This window comes from Electrophorus electricus, chromosome 16 (assembly GCF_041902795.1).
Source record: "Electrophorus electricus isolate QZ-2024a chromosome 16, ASM4190279v1, whole genome shotgun sequence".
Lineage (NCBI taxonomy): Eukaryota > Metazoa > Chordata > Actinopteri > Gymnotiformes > Gymnotidae > Electrophorus > Electrophorus electricus.
The window spans coordinates 7,285,001-7,311,299 of record NC_137512.1 but is presented as its reverse complement, the minus strand read 5'-3'; the positions used below and the strand labels follow the sequence as shown (position 1 = coordinate 7,311,299).

General features: G+C 44.9%; 1 protein-coding gene across 8 annotated transcripts in view; it reads right to left on the bottom strand.

Moving 5' to 3' along the window:
• pigg (phosphatidylinositol glycan anchor biosynthesis class G (EMM blood group)) overlaps positions 1-26,299 on the bottom strand; it is a 67,977-nt gene that overhangs the window by 15,070 nt on the left and 26,608 nt on the right. For 4 of the 8 annotated variants that reach the window (XM_081699408.1, XM_081699409.1, XM_027016675.3 and 1 more), the window contains 4 exons: positions 23,492-23,709; positions 20,260-20,544; positions 14,569-14,987; positions 6,669-6,860 (listed from right to left, as the gene is read on the bottom strand). In XM_081699408.1, coding sequence (XP_081555534.1) covers positions 6,669-6,860; positions 14,569-14,987; positions 20,260-20,544; positions 23,492-23,709 — 1,114 coding nt within the window. Of the gene's footprint in view, positions 1-6,668; positions 6,861-14,568; positions 14,988-20,259; positions 20,545-20,765; positions 23,464-23,491; positions 23,710-26,299 lie in introns of those variants that run through there. The other 4 variants (XM_081699412.1, XM_081699413.1, XM_081699410.1 and 1 more) reach the window with 4 other exon arrangements.

Genomic DNA, 26,299 nt, shown 5'->3' with positions numbered 1-26,299 from the left:
TCAGGACTGCGGCCGGTGCAACTACAGAGGTTGTGTGGGCGGATGCAGTTCAGGTGGGGTCCCAGCAGACGTGGCTCTTGAGCGTTTGCTCGACCGCAGACTCCTACGGGAGACACCACTCTCTTTGTCTTGTGCTCAGATGCGGATTTAAGACTAGGCTTTCACCGACACGTTCAGTCTGAGATTCATATACATTTGCAAAAAGGAAAGCACCAGCCCCTAGTCTGGCTGACCAGAGATGTGCATAGTACAGAGAATGCTGAGAATTCCTGATTTTTTTTTAAACCCAACACACAGCAAAACAGGCAGGTGGGTTGTTACATGTTCACCCATGGTCTTCCTTCACATCACTCGTTTGAACCAGGTTTTCTCCATTCTAAACGTGGCGGAGCACCCCCTAGATTCAGCCGCTCCACTGCCCGAGCCAGCCGCTTTGCTGCGCCCCCCAGCGCCGACACCACAGTGGGGGCCAGAGCATTCAACAATGTACATGAAATAGACTCAACAGGACGCATCTGGGGACCACTACCAACCAATTTTAGTGTGACACTGGTGAAAGAGCAGAAATAAAATACAATGCCTGCTGAGTGACTACAACATCAGTGACTAGATTTTCACACTGCAATTCTATGGAACATCTGATGACTGTATACTAATTTCTATGCATAGACTGAGACTAATTTCTATGCATAGAAATTCAACCATTCCTTTAGAATTTTTGTTTACAAGCAGAAATTTCTTCTAGGTGTAGTTACAATCACATGCTGGGTTTATTTAATTAGCATATATAAAAGACGACCACGGGAAAGAATTTTTTTTTTTTTTGCCCTCCCCCCACCTCCTTTGGAGGACCATATAAATACTGATTTATTTGATAAGTGAATCAAACTGATGCAATACAGAGCAAAATTAACAAAAAACAAACAAAAAATACAAAAAAACCCCAAACCTGAAATATTTAAATATAAAGCAGATACACACACACACACACACACACGTTATTCAAATGTAAGAAACCATAGACCATAAACCATACATAATATAGTACAGATGAGTATGATTATGATTAAGTGCTTGGTTGGATGTAAAAGGGATTACAAGGCAGTTTTAAAGATACAGGAAGAGTTGAAAAAAAGTCACTATAATTATTGTGATTCTACTTCAAAGTGCAGCTGAGGCCTGTTCTTGTGACAGATGATCTGATAGCAAGTTTAGTTTAGTTTTATAATAGAAAGGCTGTTTTTCCAATTTAATAAAATTATTTTCTTTGCAACTGTTAAACATAATAGTATTACATATATGTATATATCTTTTGAAGGAGTATTTATTATCCGATCATCTTCCAAGAGACAGAGAGAGGCTGGAATGCTGCATCCCAGGAGCAAAGAGTTTACTGGTAACTTCTTTCCAGAAGTGGTTAACTAGTGGCCATGTCTATAGGGTATGGCAATAACTGTCTGTGCTGCTGGTTGTACATTGCATACATGTCTGCATTAGTAAATCCCAATATCAGAATTTTATGCTTGTACTGAATTTCTGCCTATTTGTTTGGATCCGACCTCCCCATTTACTGATATATATTGGCAAATGTATGGTTGAGTTTGTAATACTAATGAGGGAATATCAACTGAAAGTAATGTTTCTGGTATCAGCAAATTTATTTATTTCTTCTGAGAGAGGATGTGGTTTAAGAGGACTGTCAATAATATTTATTTTAGATTATTTTTAGATTTTTAATTTTTAATTTGCAGATATTGTAGAAATTGATTCTTCTTTATGTAGTACTTCTAATTCTAGAAATGTCAAAATTTTGTATTAATTAAAAGATGATCTAAGTAAGTCATTTCCTTTTCTCTCCAATTCTTGAAAAAGACAGTGGTGATTTGTTAATTAGGAAATCTGGGTTATGCCACATGGATGTATATAAACAGGATGTCACATGAGTTTGCTGCTTTATTAGATTTCATTGCTGACATTCTCCATCTTGTCAAATGTTGCATGAGTTTGCTTTGTGTTTTTTTTTGTTTTTTTTTCCAGTAAAACTTTTCATATTATGGTATCCATTTTCTTAAACCATTTGGCAATTGGTTCAATGGAGATCATTGCAAATATAGTTAATTGTTGGTATCATAAATTGGTAAGTTCATTCAGCAATTTAATCATCTTCAACTGTTTTCAACATTGGTATAAAGTATAAAGTGGTATAAAGAAAAGAAGAGAACTTATGAGAGTAACATTCTGGCTCAGCCCATATATGGGTAGAATTTTAGTGCATCAGTCCTGCCCATATATGGGTAGAATTCTAGTGCATCAGTCCCGCCCATATATGGGTAGAATTCTAGTATAGCAGTCCAGCCCATATTTGGGTAATATTGTAGATTTATTTAGTTTATAGAATAGTCAGAGATTTGAGATTATGAATTTATAAGTTGAACTGTTCCTTTAACTAATCTTAAATGGTTTTGAAATGCAATAACACATCGTATGCATATAGACAAACTGTGTGTTGTTTTGGCTTGTAATACATGTTCTGTCATCATTTAATCTTTTGATGGCATCTTATGGTTCTATATATAATGAAGATAATGGAGAGAGTGGACATGCTTGTCTGGTACCACAAAACAAATGAAAGCTCTGGGATGTTGTTGTCAGTTATTACTGATGCTCTGGGTGAGGAGCATAGTGGTTCAATCCAATGTTTGAAAGATTTCCCAACACTGAATATATGTAGTGTATTAAAAAGGAAGTTCCAATTAACCTTGCCAAAGGCTTTTTCTGCATCAAGATACAACACGTGTTTATTTTCCTGAGCATAGTGGATTATGATTAAGACCCATCATGTGTTATTCTAGGATTACCTTCCTTTCATAAGACCAGTTTGATCAGAACATATGAGATATGGTAATACTGTTTCAAGTCTTATTGATAGCGCTTCACTGATCATTTTAAGGTCTGTGTTATTAGTGATAGTGGACACTAACAGGAGCACAGAGCTGGGTCTTTATTTGGTTTGAGTAATAGTGAGATTATTGCTGTGTTCATTTGAAATGAATGTGCTTTTAATGTTATTAACCATAGTGATGAAAAGCAGAGAAAATGAAATATGATCAGCCAGAAACTCAGTTGGACACCCATCTGAGCCTGGAGCTTTATTATTTGTCAACTGGCTGATTGCTTTTTAAAAAATTCTTCCGCATTAAGGGGTAGATGCAAAGCCTCTGCTAGTATCTGGTTTATTTTACAAAGTGACACGTTACTGAAAAAGCTGTTAATATCTTAGTTGTATTTCTGTTTATCTGAATAATTGTAATTGCTGAAAGGATGTATTTTCCTTATTTCTCTTCAGTTTATTTGCTGAATATGTTCGTGTCATAACTGTGACATCTTAGCACCAAGTTTTAATGTTTGCCCAAGATGGGTTATCTTTCATTCCTCCTGTTTTTTGTAACCTGAGTATGACATGACTTTCCAGTTTCCCAAAGAAGTAATGGTGATATTTACAGATAATTACTGCTTTCCAAAAAGGATGTCCACTATTCCTCAAAACATTTATTCAAATGACTGTCTTCAAGCAGAGATGCATTGAAACAGCACCTTTACCTTGTTGTGGGTGTATGCTTATTATAAAGAGTAAAACGAATTGGTGCATGGCTAGGGATGACTACCGTATGAACTGTTGATTTTGAAATATGCGGTATAATAGAGGTACTGGTTAAGAAATACTCAATGCAAGAGAATGTATGATGCACATGAGAAAAATTGGTATATTTTCTGGCAGAAGTGGTGTTCCAGGGTTTTGTTCAACATGTATCTGTCTGAAACAGTGCTGAAGTCACCACCTATAATGATAGCAGAAAGTTTAATAATTTTGGAAAGAAATTATGATAAAATATTGGGTCATCTGTATTTGAGCCATGGAGATTTGCAGTGACTGCCTTCACCATTAATAGTACCATGAAGGATAATAGAGAAGCCTGCTGGGTCAGTTATAATAGCTTTCTGAGTCATTGAGATGTTCTTGTTAATCAAGATTGCTATGCCACTCTCTTTGGAATTATATGAAGATAAATATACTTGAGTAAAGTGTTGGTTTTCTCGTGTTCTGTTTTTAAAAGACGAGTCTCATAATAAACATTCATCAGCTATCATCTATTCATCAACTTGTGAAGATGCGCAAAGAGGAATTCTAACAAAACAAAAACAACAGAATTCACATTCCAGTCCTGATTTCTTGGTGATAACATCAACACATCATTGGTATAGCATCCCACACCACTACAACTGCCATAACCATCCACTTTAAGAGTGCAGTGACATTATATCATTAGTTGCATACCAAGAGCAGCCATGAAGGAGAGAGAAGAGAACCTGCACAACAACTTCCGTGACCTTTTGCTATGCGTGGAGGTCCATCGTTAAGAGTGCAGCACAAAAACGCTGGCTCATAGCACAGGAGTGAATAGGGAGGGGCACAGTTTGGGGCAAGAGCCACAAAGAACGTGAAGATGTCCACCGTATCTAAAATAGTATGAGTTGTTTAAGTTTATTGCACTTTGTGCATCTCTGAATCTTTTGTAAACCTTTCAACTGTTCCGTGATGAAAGTAAAAGACGTAACTCATAGGAACTGAATGCTTCAGTCTAATAAACAGATTAGACCATGAATTTTAATTAGATGTTTTCGACAGACAGGCATCTTGAGACAGCTTTCCCCCACATTTTAACATGTACTCTGTTGAGCCATTTGTTTGACTACCCATGAATGCAGAGACTGTTTGATAGTTAAATAAGTTGATAACAGTGTTTAATTCCTTGAACGGACACGGGGGTCAGAGAAATTGCAAGGAAGGCAGCATGGCTGAATGTGTGCAGGAGCTAAATATCACAGCAAGATACACGGTGAGAGTGTGTCTAAGAAATAAGACTATTATGACTATGATTATTAATTTCTCCCCAGTAAAACACTGCCTTGAGTATCTTGCACGTATAGAAGTGCTAAATGGGAATAAGGGACCAAACAGAGTTGTGCTGCCAAGGATTAAATTTACCTTTTCCACAGAGAAGTTGGTTTCCTGTTTGCTTTGGTTTGTTGTTGCGGATTTCTCAGTGAAAACACAAGTGACTTGTATCGCTCAAGGGACTGAAGTCAGGTTGCAAGAGCACGCATACTTGATTAGTGAAGGAAGTCTAGATGCTACCAGCAGCTGATTATAATGATATAGTACAAAAAGCTTAATAATAAATTCTGAACTTTAAACATAACTCCTTTAAAGTTGAACTCTCAAAAGAAGGAGGTGAAATGAGGTCTCCAGGACAGGATGAACATCAAAAACGGGCTGTTGACTAACATTTCCTTTTTGAGCTTCCCACTTTCAAAAACTCTTCACCTCCCCTCAACTCCAACATCAAATTCCCCTCAAACTGATGTCATATCATACTGCAGTGCACATTCAACCCACATTACACAGCCCAAGCCAAGCAAATAAAATATACAAAAATAACTCAGATCCTCATCAACAAAAAGTCATTGATCACAGAGAGGGAGCATGAGAACGAGAGCAAGAGGGAGAATGAGCAAGCTGCTGGCAGGTCACTGGGCAGAGAGTGTGCTGCAAACATTAACTGAATAGAAAAGCCAGAGGTCAGTGGGTCAACGTAAACAATGTGCCGGGGTGATTAATGAGTGTGCAAGTGGCTTTGTTGGCGTGGGGGGTGGCACTGGTCACTGGTTGGTCATGGAGTGACCCCTCCCCCCCCTCGCCATCTCTCAAGCATGGAGGAGCAGCAAGGAAATGCAGCTAGGCGCACAGCAGGAAGGGCAAAAGGTCAAAGTTTTAATTAGGTGAAAGAAAATGTCAAGGGGATGAGGTGAGGAGTGCTGTTTTGTCTTGTGCGTGAAGTAGGGGCAGGTGTGTGTGTGTGTGTGTGTGTGTGTGTGTGTGTGTGTGTGTGTGTGTGTGTGTGTGTGTGTGCGTGCGCGCATTTAAGTTGTTGAGTGTATGGGTATATCCATTTAAGGCAAAAAAATAGGAAATGCATGGGTCATTACTCTCCCCCTGTGCACGTGTTCATTCAGCCCTATTAAACGACCATCAAATCAAGGCCAGAGAGGAGAAAATTGTCAAGAAGGCGGGTGACAAAAATGCTACAAGAAAAGCGGTTTGGACCAGTGAGGACTGAAGGCAGTGTGAAGGCAATATCCTGGCCTTCTGTCTAAGCCAGCTAGGCCCTACACCAGCAGTAATGATACACTCCAGTCCCAGCTAATCAAAGGGGCATTCTCAGGGTAACGTTACACAGCATGGCCCAACGCAGCGGCTTGGTGAGAGGGAGAGGACGCAGCCTTCAGACCCCTTGCAATGCACCCCAACATCTCACAATCATTAGGATAAGAATCTCTAAACCAAGCAAACTGCAACTCAAGCGCAAGTTCCAGCATTACTCAGCACACATTACAGACAAATGCTAATCATGAGAAGAGCCTGGATGAATGTCATTAGACTATTATGACTATGATTATTAATTAATGAGAAAAATGACCAAAAAAACCCCCCAAAAAACCTTATGAAAGTACCAATGTGTCAAAGGTTATTAATTGGAAGATGTGGCATTGTCTTAAAAACAGCATGTACTTGTCAACAGCTCTTGTTCAAAAGTGTTGAAACTTACTTGGAGATGGATCGGCTCGTGTGTTGCCATGGGAACAGGACGCTACCAACAGCAGCGCGGTAGCTGTAGATTCCCAGGAGACCGAGTGCCAGGGCGATCGTGGACACCAGGGAACAGTGGCGCTGGACCAGTAAGAAGATGAGCAGTAGAGAGAACACAGCCAGCACAGACAGGAAGACCTTATGTTCTCCACTGTGGAGACATCACACACACACACACACACACACACACACACACACACACACACACACACACACACACACACACACACACACACACACACACACACACACACACACGGTAGTTTGTCCATGGAAGAGAAAAGAGCAGAAGATGCATGACCCCAGTCCTTATCCAGACATGCACATAAAGACCAACTCACAGTTGGCAGTAACGAGGTCAGAACTTGTCTGCAATTCAACTTTAGCCTAGCTGTTTGTGTCTACAACTTAGACATGTTGTCTTTTACTGAGTTTTGATAATCTGGTGTAGTTGGATGCACAAAACCATACATAAAGGAAGCAGGTAGTACATGTACATTCACAGAATTTTGCAGATGCTCTTAGCCAGAGTGACATATAAAAGTGCTTTGTCATTTATTCATAGAATGCATCCTAGCCAATATAGTAGGTGAGAGTCACAGATACCATCGAACTAGAATGCTGTTGAAATACTGGGATCAATGCTGATGCCTGGAAGTGCAAAACACATATAAGCTCTATAACAGACAACAATCAGTGCAATAAACAATACCCTATCATTGGTACTAGAGTTTTAGTTAGTCAACATAGGAGCAGGATCAGTTGTCATTTAAATATCCCACAAATAGATGGGTCTTCCATCTGAGTTTGAAGACTGCTCTCTGGACAGCCACTGGAAGATCGTTCCACCATCTCTGAGCCAGGACAGAGAACAGTCTTGATGCTTGTCTTCCATGAGACTTTAAGAATGACATTTCAAGCCGAGCCGTACTTGAGGTTCGAAGTACTCGAGGTACAGATCAGGCTTTGACCACTGAGGACATCATGTATGGAGGGGCTGGTCCATTTTTGACTTCGTAGGCAACCCAGAGCTGAAACAGAACAGTACTGGAGGAGCATATGGGAGAATGAATCATCTCACAACTCTAGTACTCAGTGATTAAGAGATCTTAGCACCTCAGTAGCCCAGAGCAGAAACCAGTAAGCAGATGTCCAAGAGCGGGTTAGAAACCTGAAGAAGCCCTTGGGCATCCCTGGCCCAGACACGAATCATGTCCACCGGCTAAAGAAACATCTCTGCCCGGTGGACTAGCAGAACAAATGAAACAATTGCGAACAACTAACCCTGATTAACAGAAGGCAATACAATACTGGTCGTGAAGGAAGCCAAAAAAGGTCAAACACCATCCAACTACAGACTGAACCTGCCTATCCAAAACATGGAAGCTTCCATCAGGAATACAAGATGCCAAGCTGAATAATCATACATGCAAGTGCACGAGTGCTGCTCAAAGGTTCAAAGCTCCACCGACTGACAGCTGTTCACCAGAAGCCCCAGAGTAGGCGGGTGTTGTCTGGAACAAAAGCACTGTCTTAAACGACTCAATGCCACATACCTGGATACTCAAATTTCTAGAGTCAACACTACTTTCATTCAGAACACTGGATGACAATTATTGAAGCCAACTCAAAGACAGTTCTGCAGGTCACCATAAAGTGTGTTTGTATGTATGTATAAATACATAAATAAATAAGCAAACAAACAAATCTGTTTGAAGATTCTAGGAGAGTAACCACAGCGTGCTGTAGTAAGAGATTCAAAATTGTAGTAAAAGTACAGAGTTTCCAGAGAAATAGAACGTTTCGGACAGAAGTCCTTCATCAGCTGAGCAAACATTTATTTATTTATTTATATATATATATATATATATATATATATATATATATATATATACATACATATACACACACACACACACACACACACACACACACACACACACACACACACACACACACACACACACACACACACACACACACACACACACACACACACGTGTGTGTGTGTGTGTGCGGATGCACTGTTCCCACTGCTGTTCTGCACAGGCCTGAACCCTCTCAGTAAGTTCATCTATAGGAGGAGTGGGTACACGTAGATGACATTGAGCTATGTGCCAAGACAGAAATAGACATTCACTTACTGATCCACCTAACCAGGATCTACAACAAGGACACAGAATTGCCATTTGGGCTGGAGAAACTGGGCAGCTGATACAAAAAAAGAAAAAAAAGTGATCAGGACAGAGGGAACTAAACTTCCACAAGGTTGTACTGCAGACTTGGAGGACGGCTACAAATTTCTGGAGAGTCTCCAATCACATAGGAACTATATTACAAAGTATAAGATCCATTGTCCAGGGTTAGACAAGAAGCATCCATGAATATGTCCAAGCACTGGTGGCCGAGGAAGAGCTGATAAGGGGCAGAGGACACTGACATAATCCTAACAGCAGCTGCCAGGACTGAAGGACAGAATAGCCGCACTAATCATTGCAGCTCACGATCGAGCACTGAGCATTAGGGCGATCGAAGCTGGAGTGCACCGGAGCAGAGTAAAGATGCAGACTGTGCAGAAGAACCTCTGAGACAAACCAGCAGGAGCAGGACGAAAGATGCTGACAGGGAAAGCATACACTTGTCGCCTGATTCATAAACACTACCCCTGCGTGGTGTGGGAGACGTGGCGGTGTGACCGATACTGCTTGCGCACACAGCATTTGCACCGTGGTGCGGTACAGCGGGCTTCCTGCCAGGAACTGTCGCCATCCTTTTCCCAAATGGCTAAGCAATCAAATCAGTTCCTCAACTTGTGATTGGTCAATTCTTTTTAGCCTATGGAAAATATTCATGTAGCACAAAATTAAAATAGTATAGTTTGAGAACACAGATACTGCATAATTTGTATGAGTGCTGTCATTTGTATTTTTGTATAATTTTCAATGGATTTCATAATTTTTTTTTTTTTACTAACTATGCTTTACTGTGGAAGAGCATCCTAGATGCTGCTCTGAAGCACTGCGAAATTTAGAGGAGCAATCACAGTTCTTTTCTACATGCCGCACTGTTCACATAAACAGCAGCCTGACCTGTTAACATGAGCGCTAAAATGAAACCTTCAACCTTCAACATTGCTCACGCCATGCAGAGGGAATGTGTGAATCTGGCCTGAGAGAGACAGGGATCGTAGGAACATATACATGGTATAACTTCTCAACACCCAACTTGGGGCTGTGACCCCTAAGCTGGAGAAGTGGCTCCAACAGTCCCCAGGAATGATGTCAATCTCAGTGCAGAACGGTGAAATCCTAGGAATAGTTAAAATACTGCACTGCACCCTCAAACTTTGAGGAAAACGACATGACCTCCCACTGGAAGGGTGAGACAGCAATTTATTTATTTATATATAGATAGCAGAACAGTGGTGAGTATCTGCTAGAATGCAGGACAAGTGGGTTCTGTGCAAGTGTCTCAGCCCTGAAGGGAAGCAACTGATGAGTGTGTGTTTGTCAGATCGGAGGCCAGCCAAGTTCAGTGTGTGAGCATGGCTGTGTGTCTGGAGGTTTACCGAGCAGGCTCCAACATGGGGGCCGGTGCACTTTCCACTCATCTCCCACTGCGATGGGGGGGGGAAAGAGAGACAGAGAGAGAGAGTGCGAGAGAGAGAGAGAGAGAGAGGCCCTGTGCTCTTAGAGGGGGAAGGCTGACAGAGCGGTAAAGCAGACAGAAACGCTCCCACAGGAGTCAGTGACCCGGATGACTCCCCTCACCTCCTCAATTCATCTGAGCAGAGACCCACGGAATTCCAACCCTCACTGAGGAGGAGACAGGACTGCCTGGGTTTGTATCTTTTTATTTGCTTATTTTAATAAATAAATCTGGCCTGGAGTACTACTCAGGGTTCCTACACATTTTCCATTTCAAAATTCCACACTTTCTAGACTTTTTGATAGACTTTTGACACCTGAGATTTGACATCTGAGTACAAATAGATGTAAACTAAATATTTATTACGTAAATAAAACTGTTAACATGCATAATGCATCCTGGCTATGTATATTACTGTTCTCTCCATATGTTTGTCTTTTTTTTAAAAACAAGAACTGCAAATGAGTTAAATAATTTATTATTTTCTCGACATCTGTGCATCCTTGCTTATTCAGTGTGTCCATGGAAACGATGATGCACACAGCCGTATGGTTTCCTTATGCAGAAAAGCTTTTCATTTCCGATAACTACATCATGGCAGAACACTACTTAAATGTTCAAACAAGCTTACTGTTTGACTATTTCTGATCCTATGCATATATGCAATTCAAAGGTACTGTTGCATTTTCTTTCAAACCAATAAGGTCATGGATGTCCAGATTCAGTACAGTTCTAAGGCAAATGGGGCAGAGCTATTTTACAAGCTGTGACAGAGACTCCTCTAGAAGCGTGTCCATACTTCTCTATACTGTGTAGGAAACCTGACTGCAACATGTCAGTAACACCTATCAAACTTCAACCTCCTCAGAGAGTGATCGAGAGTGAGAGAATGGGAGAGAGGGAAAGAGCGATAGAGAGAGTATGTGTATGTGAGGGTGCCTGCCAAATGGATTTAGTGAACAGCAGGTATGTGACTTGCAGTACTGGATGTTTTGGTAGTTTATAATTCCAGCCACCTGTGCCAATTCAGGAAGCTCAGAAGATATTTAAAATATCTTAAAAATACTCCACCTTTTTCCAGGTGAATTTTCTTTTGTAGAACTTGGAGTGGAGCTCTTTTGAATTAGCACAACAGTATGGCAGCATTCATCAAATTAGTCTGTTCAAACGATATATCTGGCATCTAGAAACAGGATGGCACCTGCAGATTACTCGACCACGTCTAATACCGAAGGAGTTTGCGATTCATTGCCTGCGAGAAGAGAAATGGTAACTGAGTGCACCATCTCAGAGGGGTGCGTTCACATACGGTCTCCTGTCTCAATGTCGTCTCCTCCATTCACTGTTTCTGTCTCATGAGCAAAGGCAGGCAGGCTCTTGAAACCTCCAGATAAAACCCTGTCCAACACGGTCCTCTATTTGCATTCCTGCAAGATGTCAGCAGGAGCGGTGGGGTGGGGTGGGGTGGGGTGGGGGGGGGTGAGAAAGTCTGTTTCAAAGAAAGCGGTGCCTGATCTGGACGAGTCTCCTACTGGGCAAATGAATTATTCATAATTGCAAAATCCAAACAATAATCAGAATAAGTAAGTTCCAATCAGAGAGAAGGAAGGACAAATTATAGAGGACTTAAACGATTACAAACAGATAAAAAAAAAAAGAAGCAACGATGTCCTAAAATATTCTGCATTTATGATTCAGCCATGATCTAAGAGGCACATGCACACAAATGGACATACAAATGAACGTGCGCGCGCACACACACAGACACACACACACAAAATGCCTGCGATCACATCGCACATGCACCCCAAAAACCAGTTCTCCAGCATTTCAATTACGTCCAGCAGCTCCTCCACTATGAGAGACTGGAACGTTAACATCTGCTCATGATCGGAGGCTCAAGGCCCACTCCTGCTCCTAACGAGAGGAAGCGCTCTGCTTTCTGACCCGACGGTGGCAGCCACGCACAGCCTGGCCTCCTACCCCCACGACCGCGGACACCCCACGCCGAGTGACGGGGAGCTGCCCTTACCGGCCTCCCTATAAACAAGTGTGGATTTGCGATGAGTGGGATCATGGTTATTTATAATCTGCGGTGGTGGGTGACGAGAGAATATGATTTTATTTTGGGTTTTTTTTTGTTCTGGGTATTGAGCTGCATTGTCTGTGGAAAGGGAGCATCACAGACACAAAACTGTCCAGTGGCATTGGGAAAAGTGTGTCCATAGTTTTTTACATGTTTCTGAAGGGGGTGGGGAGGTGTCCGTGTTTATTCTTGTGCAGTTCAACCAAGATCAAAACATGAACAAAAGGCACAGTTTAGCAACAAAATGTCACATTTCCCCCCAAATGTAGTCGAGCAGCCCAGACATGTTTGGTGTCCAGCACTTCCTTTAATACTTTTTGTCAAAGAACTACAAACTACTATCTAGGTAGCAAGTACTGGAAGTCATTTCACCCAAACCCTTTCACAAATGCATGTTGAAATCTTCATTTGCTTGATTCAAACCACATCATGGATCTTTTTTTTTTTCAATTTTAAATTAACAGATTCTAAATAGAATAAAAAATTTAATAAAATGGTATTTGCAATTTTTTGGTCAGAGTTGAACTATTTTGTCATCCACATAACCGCTGGCAAAATATGATTCCACCATTCCAAAATGGTCTCCCCTATAACGTTAAAGCTGCCAGCAATATGGTGCAGGTCTGTTCAGTCTTATAGAATGCAGCAATTCAATGTGCCCTAAACCACACTGGCAAGTCAGTGAGACGCTGAGTGCTAACTGAATGTGCTGTGAAGCATGTGAGGAAATTTATTTAAGGAAAATCTCTTAGGTGGAGTAGCTTCCAATACACGCTAGCTAGATCGGTCCCATAGCTCCACAGGAACGCTAATAAAGTAAACGTCAGGCACCAAACATGTCTCTGCGGTTCGGCTACGTTTGGGTTAAACAGGCAAACTAATTAAATTGTTTTGCCAAACCACTGCTTTAAGGTTTAGAAACTGTTTATCTTAAAATGCCCTCCTCTGAGAAGCTTTGTAAGCTGATAATCCACAGACATCAGAGGGGAATCTCCATTAAAGGCTGCAGCATCACTCCCGGTAATGTTAATGAGCACGGCTGGTCCCCTGTGTGCGGCAGTCTTGACACCTCTCCTCCTTCCTCACTTGAGCTTGAGAGCAGGCAGCTCTTTGGCTATCTGATAGGGTTTGGACAGGGTTAATGGGCCGTAGGGAAGGCTGGCACACACCGGCCTGTACGGCAGCCAAACCGTATGTTAGTGTGCATCCACACACTCGCACATACATGCACACACGCGAACTGTGTGCACACACACACACGCATGTGCACACGCACGCACGCGAGCGCACGCACACACACACACACACACACACACACACACACACACACACACACACACACACACACAGTAGAGAGCTGGAACAGGCTGAGTTTCAAGGTAGGCTTTCAAGGATTATTAAGTACAGGAAATGTAGGAAAGACAGTAATTTTATGCATCCTTTTCTAAGTTTTCTCAGCGTTTTAAGCCAATTTGTTTTGCTCAAGTTTATCCATTCAGAAATTTAAAAAAAAAATTCTGATCTGAGTGCTGCCCTATGAATTCACCAGGCTTTCATTAGCAAGGCTGGCTTCCCCCCACACTGTAAAAAGATGCTTAATTGAACACAAAGTTCTACCAGGAGTTTTTAGAAGCTTAAACATGAGATCAGATCTGGGCAGTGCGAGACTGTTTGAGGTTACTGTCTAGAGTTTTAAAGCTTCGTTGAGTCCTAAATGAGCGTCAGAGTCTGCTGGGCCATGCAGAGTTTATGTCCAAGCATGGAGCTCGCGAGCTGAACCAAGGCTCGGCCAATTAAAAACGGACTTTGTGGGGCTTTTTAATGAAAGCTGGCTGCCGTCAGAAACAGACGCTGTAAGACTAGATGCAATATGGCATGGCTTATGGGGGGGGATCAGGAGAATGGCACCGCTTCAGGGAAGGCTGTGCGTCACTGTAGGTCAACGGTGCAATTTATAACCACCCACAAAGCCTGGGTACCAGCAAATATGCATGGAGACTTATCCATCGTCAAAAGCTTCTGATGGACATCACCGTGAAAACTCAAATCAATGGAGTCACTGAACATGACAACAAATGCATCATCTTGCCGGGAACTACAAGCATGCTAAGGACTTCTCTCTTACTTGTTGAGCCAGTGGCCCAGATCAGGTAGGTGTGCCCACTGAACTCCGGTCTGGTTGAGAGACCTCAGCAGCCGACAGCAAACCAGAGTGAGAAGGGGTGTGGTCAGGGCGAGCCACTTCTCCGCCCCCAAGCTGACGCCCAGCTCGGTTGCAGGGGAGAAAGACGGCCGGAGCGGGTCCCCGTCAGTCGTAGACGGGAGGAGGGAGCTTTCCTCTCTCTCCTCACCCAGGACTCTCCTCTCCTTGAAATACTTCCTGCAGACGTCCTGGAAGACGGCCAGGCACAGGGTGTTGAGCAGGAAGTACCAGGTCTGGTGCTCCTCCTCTATGAAGCTACTGGCACCCAGGCTGAGGGTTTGGCCGACTGTGCCGGTCAGCAGCAAGATATCCAGCTCGGACAGGGTCCAGTCCAAAGAAGACTGCAGAGAAAGAGGGGAGAGCGAGAGAGAAAAGGTAAGTGACAGAGAAAGAACACAGACTAAATTGCTATCATATAAATGCATGCACATGCACGTATACACACGCACAGGCACAAAGGCATGAGTTCACAAATGTGCACACACACATACACAATGGATTTTTGCCAGAGCTAAGGACATGCTGAGAACTAATTAAAGGAAATAATTAATTTATTAACAGAAATAAATGTGTTAAGAGCCTGGAATGCAAGCAAGTGTAAAACTTGATGTCAGTTGAAACCACTAGCCGTGCAAGATGCAGCAGTGTAACCTCACCCTGTCATCTAACCCCACCCAACCCCACCCTACCCTGTCATCTAACCCCTCCCAACCCCACCCTGCCAGCTCACCCTACCCTGGCACCTAACCCCACCCAACCCCACCCTGCCAGCTCACCCTACACCGGCACCTAACCCCACCCGACCTCATTTCTGTGTGATGGCTGCAATGCTTTGATGATACAAATGTGTAAATTTGTCATATCCATAAAGCATATGTCGAACCGAACTGAGTAAGAGTAAGCATGAAAGAGTGCAAGAGTGAGTGAGAATGACAATGGGAAAATGTTAGAACGAGAGTAAGAAAGCGCGAGAATGAGAGTGAAATTAAAAAGTGAAAGAGTAAAATCAAGAGTAAAAGTGAAAGTAAGAGTGAAACAGTAAGAGTACAAGTGAAGGAGTGCAATTGAAAGTGTAAGTGAATGTGCAGGAAAAAAAAAAAAAAGATTAAGAGTGAAAGAGTGAGAGACAAAGACTAAGCTAAGAGGGTTGTGTGGGCGTAAACGCAGACATGAGAGCAGAACACGACTACCGGCTGAAAATGGAGACCACACAGAGGCTGCAGGCACCTTCAGAGTCAACTACCCATACACGCACAGCCCCAGCACAATCATGCCCTCAATCATATGGATCTCCACGAACCAGGGGCTGCCAGGCTGAGCCAGGCTGAGCAATAAAAGGCAGATGAACACACACACACACACACACACACACACACGTGGGTAATAACGCACCACGTTTACTTGATTACTTTTTTGAATGTATTTTAAGAGTTGTTTTAATAGAGGGTACTTTATACTCTAGCTCGAGTTAATTTGCGATGTCAAAAATTCATCATCGTTCATTCTGTGACATTTAATTATTTTATTTTTTACATTTTGTGTGTTTCGCCACATGTCAAGTGTGATAGGGTGTGTGAACTGATGATCACTGTGTGCCACCGCTTTGCTTCATTAAGTTAGACAATTGGACAATAGACCGACATAATAAACAGTGAACAGGCACATTTTCCAGTGTGGGACTCATTTATGAAAAGTAGCTTGCAATATATTCTTTTCTCTGAGGCTCACGTATCAGTGTATGAAATCGGTGCCCCCTCCTAATGTGCACTATTAATATGAAAGTAAAGTGTGGTCCAACGGGCTTTTAGCAGTCTACTTAGACAGGAGGAGGATTTTATAACCGATTACACTCACATAACCTTATTAGGCTCATGGAAAATCCAAGGAAAGTGGAGCCCCCCCAATGTGGTCAGATTATTACTGGACACTGAAGAGGGATGTTCAACATTGTACACATTATTAACGTAATAACAGCCTTATTTATGAATAAGCAATATATACTTATTGTAAAATTCGCATAAAGCTATGCCTTAGCTATAAATTTAAATGTTGCGCTTGGTGTTGAATGAGTTCTGATGAAATAACTCATTACTTGAATCTTTTCAACAGACACTTTCTTACTTTTACTTAAGTAATAATTTACATGACTACTTTTAAATAATAATTACTCAGGTAGAAGTAAAAGTAACAGTACTTGAGACTTCTACCCACCTCGGCACGCATACAGAGACACATCTTAATTCTTCAGCAGGCTAACAAACGCACTAACAAAAGCTGCGTTCCTAGTGAAAGAGCTAAGAGAACCATACACTCCTACTCAGGACATTACGCACATACCTTATGAGGTTTCGATTAAAAAAGAGCCCATTTACAGAGCGAAAGCCGCTCAGAAAGCTCGGCCATAACTGCTTACAATCGAAGGCTAAATATTTAGATGCACGCAGCCTACAGAAAGGTTCATCTATAGAGTCTATTCATCATGGTTAAATAAGAGCATCACCGCAGCCCTGTGGGACTCTACGCAGTGTCTGTGCTTCACCATGCGCTCTGGGGAAGACTCGTGAGCATATGCTGTTCTGCTTGGTGACAGTGAAACAGCTTCTGGAATCATTATCCTAAGTCATGTACAGAATTCCCACTCCGCATGCACATTCGCACGCACGAACACACAGTAAAACACACACACACACACACACACACACACACACACATACACACACACACGCGCATGCACATACACATACATGCCATCGTGCTTTGTGTGGTAATAAAATGCTAATTAGCCACTCTGTGACTGGGTAGTGACTGGGTCCATCGTGATGGATTCAGTTGTGTGTAGCCACGGCACCAGCTACCTGGAGACCAGGTACACCTTATGGAGGTGACAAAGCCTCCCTGCGGCAACCAACAGTCTGCCATCTATCACCCAAGGCAATGCTGCACAGTGCGTTTAGCCAGGGGGAAAGTGAATTGTGTAACCCAAACTGATGTTTGTGTAAACCCAGCTGGGGGTGGGGGGAGGCGGGGAACGAAAGACAGGAGAGTGACACACTCTCACTCTCTCTCTCTCCCTCCTTACACTCCCCAAAAACATTTGCCTCAAGCGGACTGGATGTGCCCGTTTTGAGGAGATTTGCCTGCAATCGTATCTCTGCCATCCTCTTGCTCCAGTCACCTCTACTGGTTCAGCAGTGAGAACAAGACATTGTGAAGTTCGGGGGGGGGGGGGCACAGCCTCCCTATTTATATGCTAATCCAGCCAGGCGCATGCGGCCAGCGTCAGGACCTCCCCTGCTCCCTCTGACTACAGAAGGCATGCGTTATCAAGGCAGTCAGAGTGCTCGACGCCGCCTTGCCTACATGCCACCAGCGTCTTATCTAGAACGGCGCCTTTGGACGGCCAGAGCGGCCTTGGCGGGCGGAAAAGCTACAAACGGATGTCAGGGATCAAGGTTTGGTTAAAAGCACAAGACGGCGAAGGCCTGGCCGTTTCTCGCTGGCGTTCTTGTCCCCCTCGGCGCCCTGCCTCCCCTCCCCAGGGCAGGAGGGGTTGCTTGTAGACGCACTCTGGCTAGCCCCGAAAATTGGGCAGTGACCTGCTGAGCCAGAGCGTCTCAGTTCACGTGTTCCGGCGTCCAGGATCAGTCGCAGCCATCCTTGCCTCCCTCTTGCGTTTCACCTCCAGCAAGGGTGGAAAACCCGGTTATTAGAAAGCAACATCATTATTAATGAGGACAACTACCCCACTAATTGATCGGGTGGCAAATGATCCCGAAAAATTAAATGCCCCGGCGGAATTCCCCAATGCGGTGTTCTCTTGAACGGTCAACACGCTCAGAATGGACAGGAAAGGCCATCTCATTTGCAGCGAAACAGAACCGAAGCCACAGAAACGTAGCTCGATAAAAGGACTGCACAAGGTCTCTGTTGACCATGTTCAACCAGCCCGTAGCGCGGTGACACTTGGGGATACTTAAAACTACTTCACTATAAAGCTCTAATTAATGCAAGTGTTTTCACTGAGAAAAGTGGCATTCGACACCAGCTTGTACAATCCAATGTCGTCATTCTTCTCAAAGTGGTGCCGTTATTATTGGACTGAAGGAAGCATGCACGAGAGGCTGCATGCGTACGCCCGTCTCCTCACTGATCGACGTCACCGGGCACTTGTGACCGGGTCTGGGCCAGGAAAGAGGAGCCGGCAGTCTCAGCGATGTTCCCGCCAGCTACAGAGCAGACGTGGCCTGAGGCAAGAGACAATGGGCACACTCCAAAGACACGAGCCGGGTCATAAACTAACACATGCAGCATGTGCTTTATTTCAACTCTAATCCCACTTCATTCCAGGTTTTATTTATACTCGGGGCTCTGCATGGTCGCACTCCCTCGCTCTCTTTTTTCTGCTCCTCCTCTTTCTCAGGCTTTTAATATCTCTCCCTCTCGCATGCATGCGTGCGTACACACACACACGCGCGCGCACACGACTTTATATCTCCTGATCATCCCAGTTGCACTTACTTTTACTGTCAGCATTTTTGTGTTTTCCTGTAGTGTGCATGTAGGTGTGAGTAACAAAGACAGACAGACAGCTAGAAGGGGTGTGTGTGTGTGTGTGTGTGCGTGCGCGCATGCACCAGCGTGCGCACGCAAACACAAAAGTGAAAGATAAAGAGGTCACTCCTCACCACTGAAGCAGTAATTAGAAGAGCCGGCCTGTTCCCATGTCATTAACTCTGGGAACAGACTTTTTTTTGTAATCTAGTTTAAAAACTCCTTTGCGCACTCGACATGGAAAGGGTAAAACCGTTTCACACCACATGTTCACATGGAATGTTTTCTTTATAAGGGCGGCTTATTCTTGAGGAACAGAGCCATTCATTAATAAGACCCTTGCCTCGGAGAGGCAGCAGAAGAGGTGTTGAGAAAGCTTGGGCTTTTGAAGGAGAAGGGTTCAGAAATGTGGCCCCGCGTAGCAATAAAGTAGCGTGGCTTGCTTTTCATGGCTCGCGGACCAAAAGGTGAACCAATTAGCAGGTGAACCCTCGGCCCTGCACCAGGAGAAGGGGCAGGGTGACGCTGCCCTCTTTCTCATTTCCCCTCACTCGTCTAGAGTTATGGCAGAAAACGGGGTTGCTCATGGCCCTTTCGCTGCTGCGCGAAAACGGGACGCGGTGGGGAGGTTCTGACAGATCGCTCTCCCGGGCCGAGCAGCTCGGCTGAAGCTGGCCAGTGCTTAAACCGTTCCTGGTGCCAAATGGACTTTTTGGGGGCGCGTCAGGTCAGGATCCAGAGTGCCATTAAGCAAAATGGGGGCTTAAAAGTTTCAGCTGAGAAGTTTCAGCTCTGAGACTGACAGAGATGTGACGGATGCGGGTCAGAGTGGGCCTCGATGGCATGTGGGTGGGCACCGGTGGGCCTGATGTCGCCGTGACCAGAAACACTGAGCATTGCCAGCTCATCACGTGCAGCCTTTCCAGCCTGGAGCCTTCAGTTCACGCCTGGGTGGCTGAAGCAAGCGCCTAAGCTGCCCACACGGCCCCCGGTGAACTGATCGGACCGCAGAAGTCGTCGTCCACAAACAACCAACCTCCCCACGGGCCCAGGAGCACTCACCTTGGGTCGCGGATCTCCGGCGAGCCTGAAGCGCTTGCCCGCCATTGCCGCCAGGGAGCAGAGCAGCGCGGCGACGAAGAGGAGCGCGCTGAAGGCCAGTGGCCATGGCAGGGAGCAGAAGTAGCAGTTGGCCTCGGCGGAGGTGCACATGAGCACGTGGGTGGAGCAGGCCAGGAGGCCCAGCAGGCAGAAGGGCAGCGAGAGGCAGGCGGGTGCCAGGGGCACGTCCACGCACGCCGCGCCGCCTAGGGCCTCGGGCATAGCCAGCAGCAGCAGGGCCAGCACCTGCAGCACACAAATGGGGTAAGGGACACTGTTGAACTAGCACATGAAGATCAAGACCGGAGTGAGAGAACACAGGATATATTCAAACATGCCACATAGAATAAAGACCTGCAATCAGCATAGTACAAATCAAATGTTAGCTTTAGTTAATAATGGCAGTGGATCAGCTTGCGTTCCATTCAGTTCACTTCGGCACATTATGGGGTGGCATTTTCTCCTACCTACTTCCAGCGTAATCCGGCTGCCTGAGCCTCGTGGCTGGATGGTATACGCATGGCCTCCTGCCACTCTCCTGCTCCGGTCCGCCGTTAACGTGTGTGTGTGTGTGTGTGTGTGTGTGTGTGTGTGTGTGTGTGTGTGTGTGTGAAGACTGAGCAGATGCACGTGCAATCCCTAAACTGTGAACGTGCTTTACTGGGAGGGACACATCCGCATGTGCTGGAGAAAGAACAACATGCGAGGGAAGCGAATATGCGAAACAACTTCTGATTGGGGATCAGATTCCAACTCTCTCTCACTTACAAGCTGCTGAGTGCTTAAAAGACAGCACTGATCTGGGAGAAAGATTTCCTTATCCCTAGCTGCCGAATGAACTCTGCTCACGTGGGGCCTATCCGTAGAGCATCGACATCTGGAGGACGGGCCACCGCGTCCTTGCCAGTTTCACTCATACTCATACACACACACACAAACACACACACACACACACACACACACACACACACACACACACACACACACACCCCCTCCCCCCTCATCCTGGCTCTGCTGCGCTCCCTCGTTTGTACTTCCCTTTCTGTGGCTGGGGCACTGCGTTTAACGAACCACCTCAAAGACCTCTGCAATTTTTGCAACGCAGTAAACCTGCCCCCCCCAAAAATAAACACCGCCACCGAAAGAGATGGGTGAGGCCAAGTCGGAATCTCCTGTCAGTGCATGGGCACACACACACACACACACACACACATGCGCTGAGCTTTGGCTGAAAACGTGACATCGTTATTAACATAAAACGACAAGGATGGCTTTAGGGCATGTGGCGCCCTGAGCCTTTTAGAGCCTTCCCACACTGTGGATTCCAGAAAGAAAGGGTTTAAATAGGATTGCAAAGTTTCAACATGTTTTGATCCTAAAATGATCAAAAAAACAAGCAGCCGCACCCCCAAACTAACGGCAGTATCCGTCCTTCAGTCTGCCAGCCAGGAATCGACCGAACTGAAACGCCCCAACAGCTGCAGGAGTTTGGTGTTCAGCGTCACGATTTTGTGTGTCATTTCCTCACGCTTTTTTCCCCTCCATCAAATGACCCATTTAAATAATAAAACGCAGATGGAGTGGAGGGAAAACAAAAACCTAAAAATAAAGAAGCATGCCATCAAACGAGTTTTTTTGCTGTTCTGTCGGTCGGGTAAGCAGGGATGTGCGAGCACTGTTGATGCGTGTGACAGACGCCACGTGGGAGCCGCGCCGCGCCGGCCGGATCTCGTGATGCGCATTCTTCCTTTGAGTCGGCGCGAGGCGGCGTTCTTTCGGAAGTTTAACCTCAGGAGGAGGCGGCTGTGACGGCGAAGAGGACGAAGAGACCGATGTTGGATGAGCGGAGCGGCCGCCAAAAAAACAAAAAAGAGCTCCACTGGGCAAATCTGCTGACTTCCGGAACAGCCACGCTTCATTTAACACGATGATTAAACAATGCTGAAACAGAACGTAGCCGCAGGGGGTGTCACCTCAACGCCACCCTCGGGCAAAACACCTTAACAGACCGACGGCTGTGAAAAGAAGCCTTTATAGTGAAAACCGAAGTCCATTTTCTCAAATTACAGGGGCCTTAACTGTTGAAAGTAAAATTTTACCATAACGCTCATTACTGATTATGTTTATTATTGATTATGTGCATGACATTTAAGACGTTCTTACCATGGGAAAATGGAACTTCTCCCAAATTAACCAAGCTTAATATAATAGTCCTAATTTATAATAGTTTTCCCTAATTATCTTGCATTACAGTAATAATTTAGACGTTCATTCTCCAGGTGGCGGATTAAAGGGCTTGACAATCCTGAGCGCTTACTCTCATTTCAGACAGCCACCTTTGACAAAACAAACCATTCTGCAATCCCATAAAGGTGTAATCAATTATTAAAAGACTGCAGTCTACAGTCAGTCAATAAAAGTCAAGGAATGCTGGGCCTACTGGGTCATGTGATCTTCCCAAAATACAGCGGGTTCTCAGGGGGTGCTCGGCTGGCCTCTACTCACTTCGAATAGCCCCGCAAAGTGATTGGGAAAAGGAACCATGCTGATCATAATTAGTGGTAATTATAATGAAATGGTGATGATTAGTTTAATACAGACCAGTGTTAACATGTTAACACTGGTCTAATTCTATGGTTAGCTTTCAACTTTGAGATGGTGAAAAAAAGGTGTTTCGGTCAACCGGCGTGAGGAAAAGTCACAGCCGAGGTCCGATTCTCCAAAGTGGCCATCGAGATGAGTTCGGCGAGTTCTTCAGAGGCCATGAGGAAAGAGGGTCAGACTAAAGACTAATGGAGCACTTAATGACTTGGCTGAAGATTGACTGCGGGTGCAGGGGGCAGGGGGCCCTTCAGGCTAAGGCCGTCTGCTCACCTTGATGCCGCACCAAGCTAATGCCGCGCTCCCCGCGTGCCAAACCACTATGCGGCTCTGACCAAGGAATCTTTGACTGCAGCTGCCGTTTTGCCCAGTTATGCCAATGGACCGTCAACCAGAGGGGGCGAGAATCTGACACCAGCGAACGTCAAGCACGTCTCGGATGTTTTTCAGAACAGGAGGTGCACTGCATATTTTAAGATAACCAGCCGCAGAAACCTCCCTGCCTGCTTTAAGCCGCGATGGAACTTGGGATGAGGAAGAGGACAAGATTAGTCCTGCTTCAAAACGGAGTGCGTGCGCGTGTGCATTGTACCTCTAAGATGAGACCCATGCCTACAATCATGGAGTACATGTCGTATCTGCCTAGCTGCTTGCTGAGAGCCAGGCTCATGGACTGCAGAGCTTCCAGATACTGCTTCAGCACCTTCCTGCCCAAGTTGCCCAGCACCTCGGAAGTGTTGCCTTCCAGATAGAGTTTCATCCAGTTCCCATGGGCCTTCTCTGCCACGCGGAACAGCTCATAGCCATCCTCTGTATCAGACACAAGAGAAAAAGGGGGAGAGAAATTCCCTTAAAGTTCTGAGAGGGATAAAAGAGAAACAAGAGATGAGAAACCTGTAACCAAGTGTAGGTTAATGGCGTACGGCTACCTGTGGGGGCACTGCTGCATTTGGGAGCAGAGAGCCAGGGGACCCTATGAGCACCAACGGATATGCCACCTTCATAAGGCGCACACGTGGCTTGCATGTGGGAGCTGTGTGTTCTATTGCTACAGCCATCAGTGAAGCAAATTTCTACGGCGCTACCATGAGATCTGAAATGATCGTGGGCTAGATCTATTGCTGGAGCATCTGAATACAATGGGAGTGCTTGTACACACACACACACACACACACACACAGCTCATTCTCTGCTTTTCAATGCTTCTCCCATTACATCTTTTCAATGTTTTTTGCCATCTCTCCCTGTCTTTCTTCTCTGGCACGCAGGCAAGCACACGCAGTGAGACGGACACGTACATTCTCCGCTCATTCTCTGGGCCATGTAATATTCCCACGTCGCTCTTCTGAATTTCATATTTTCGCCTGGCTTCTCCCAAGCCCTCCTGCTCCTACATCACCTTGGTGTGCTGCCCACGTGAATAATAAGGGCATTATGGTGATGAATGGTGGCTCCCATTATGTTAGCCGAGGGCAGGCGTACCCGCACGAGAGAAGATGCAACAGCCCGCGGTCAGCAGCATGAATCACATGGGCACCGCTCAGCCTGGACAGTCACTATAGACCCTAGCTTTGAGAGTCCACGCTCGGCACATGGCAGGGTGAACGGATGTTTCAGGTCGAGGACCAGTTGCGGGGTTCAAAAAAGTCGGTGACGCTGGCATCCAGCCTTTGAAAGATATTCAAGAGTTTGGCACATTTCACCAACACGTTCACCAATGGGGTATGGAGAAATGCATTAGATTTCAAACATGAATGACTCTCCACAATCACCTAAAGGGCCTCTCAACCTCTTGTTTGTTGGTTGGTTGATCTGTTGCCTCACTAGAGGTTTGACCACCCCCCACCCCCCAACTCTACCCCCGTATCATGCAAACACAGGCTAATTTGCATATCAGTCAGAAGGTCCCTTCTGGTGAAACAGTGGAGCTCTTGAACTTTTGAATAAATACTGCAGCCCCAAATTCATGCCAAAAGTCAATCCTGGGAGACCGACTGAAAGCCAGTGTAAAGCCTCATCCCAAAAAGCAGGGACTGGTTGTGCGACGCTTAGCCAACACAGATGGTGCGTGGCGTGGACAGAGGGCATGGGAGAACTCGCTCTCTGCCCCTGCGCCAGGATGTTCGACTGGCGTGAGTGCGGGCGCTTTTATCTCCATCTCGCGCCCCATCCGCCTGTGGCCACGCCCTCATCTTGAACGCGGGGTCTGCCAGGGCTGGGATTACCTGGACCAGACTGGGCAAAACAAGGGCTAATTTAGACTTCACAGTCCTTCAAAGAGGGGAGATTAGGGGGATGATATAAACAGGGCAGGGGCCAGGCTGGGATTAAACGGCAATAATACATAATCTCAGGTAATGAGGAACTAATTGACAAGGTACAAGGAAAAAAAAGCATTATAGGAATTTGATATGACAATTTGCCAGTGAAATACCCTAAGGTAAATAATACCCTAAATAATATAGAAAATAATATAATCTGTGGAATAATGCAATTTATTACCATCATTGCTATGAATATCCCACTTCTACAGCACTTGCTTTCTAATCCACAGATAAATTTCTGGTTTTGTTAAACATGCAAGTGTATTTCTACATATTCAGTTACTTGTCTATGGTAAAACAATGACAGGCTGTCCTATTAACCATTCTATGCACTAATGCAACAATTATATTAAAAGACACCATGTTGCTGGAGTCCTAGCCTTTATATGTGAAAATATGTAAGGAGCTTCCCTCGCATTGCGGAGTCATCCACCGAGTGTTGATAATGAAAGTTTAATTTCTTGCATTGATCACTGCACAGACTGCAAATGAATGGATTACACAGAAGGCTTTTCTAGAGGGACCTAATGGAATCATTACTGTCCAGCAGGTCTCTCCGGCTCGCTCGCTCTCTTTTGTCTCGCTGGATTACTGCTAATTATTACTGCCTCTGAGGAGTTCTTCTGAATGAATATTTACTGCCTTACCTAAAGGGGGGGGCAGGGGGCCCAGAGAATGATAGAGAGTTAAGCTTGGAGGTACCAATTAAAACCAGAGTGCTCAATCACACATCCAGCTATTCCCTGGTGATCCACATATCTATCTTACTTTCTCATGCATGAGTGCGCACACACACACACTTTTTTCTATCCTCTCAAATCCCTCAGGAACAGAAATAAGTTGCACTGCTGCACCCACTATGGGAAATCGATGCAGCTACACTTTCACTGACCCGCTCAGAAGACCCAACGCCAGTGCTGAAGCTCGTGGTCAGCATGTGGACTCCAAGCCGGGTCAGTGAAAGAAAACAGAAAACTCCATAAATGATATGGTACCATCTGTTGGGTCTGCTGGAGTCTTGTCTGGCTTTCTTGCTGCTGCTTTCTCTGGGAGTCAGTAAATTGAATGGTTCTGTT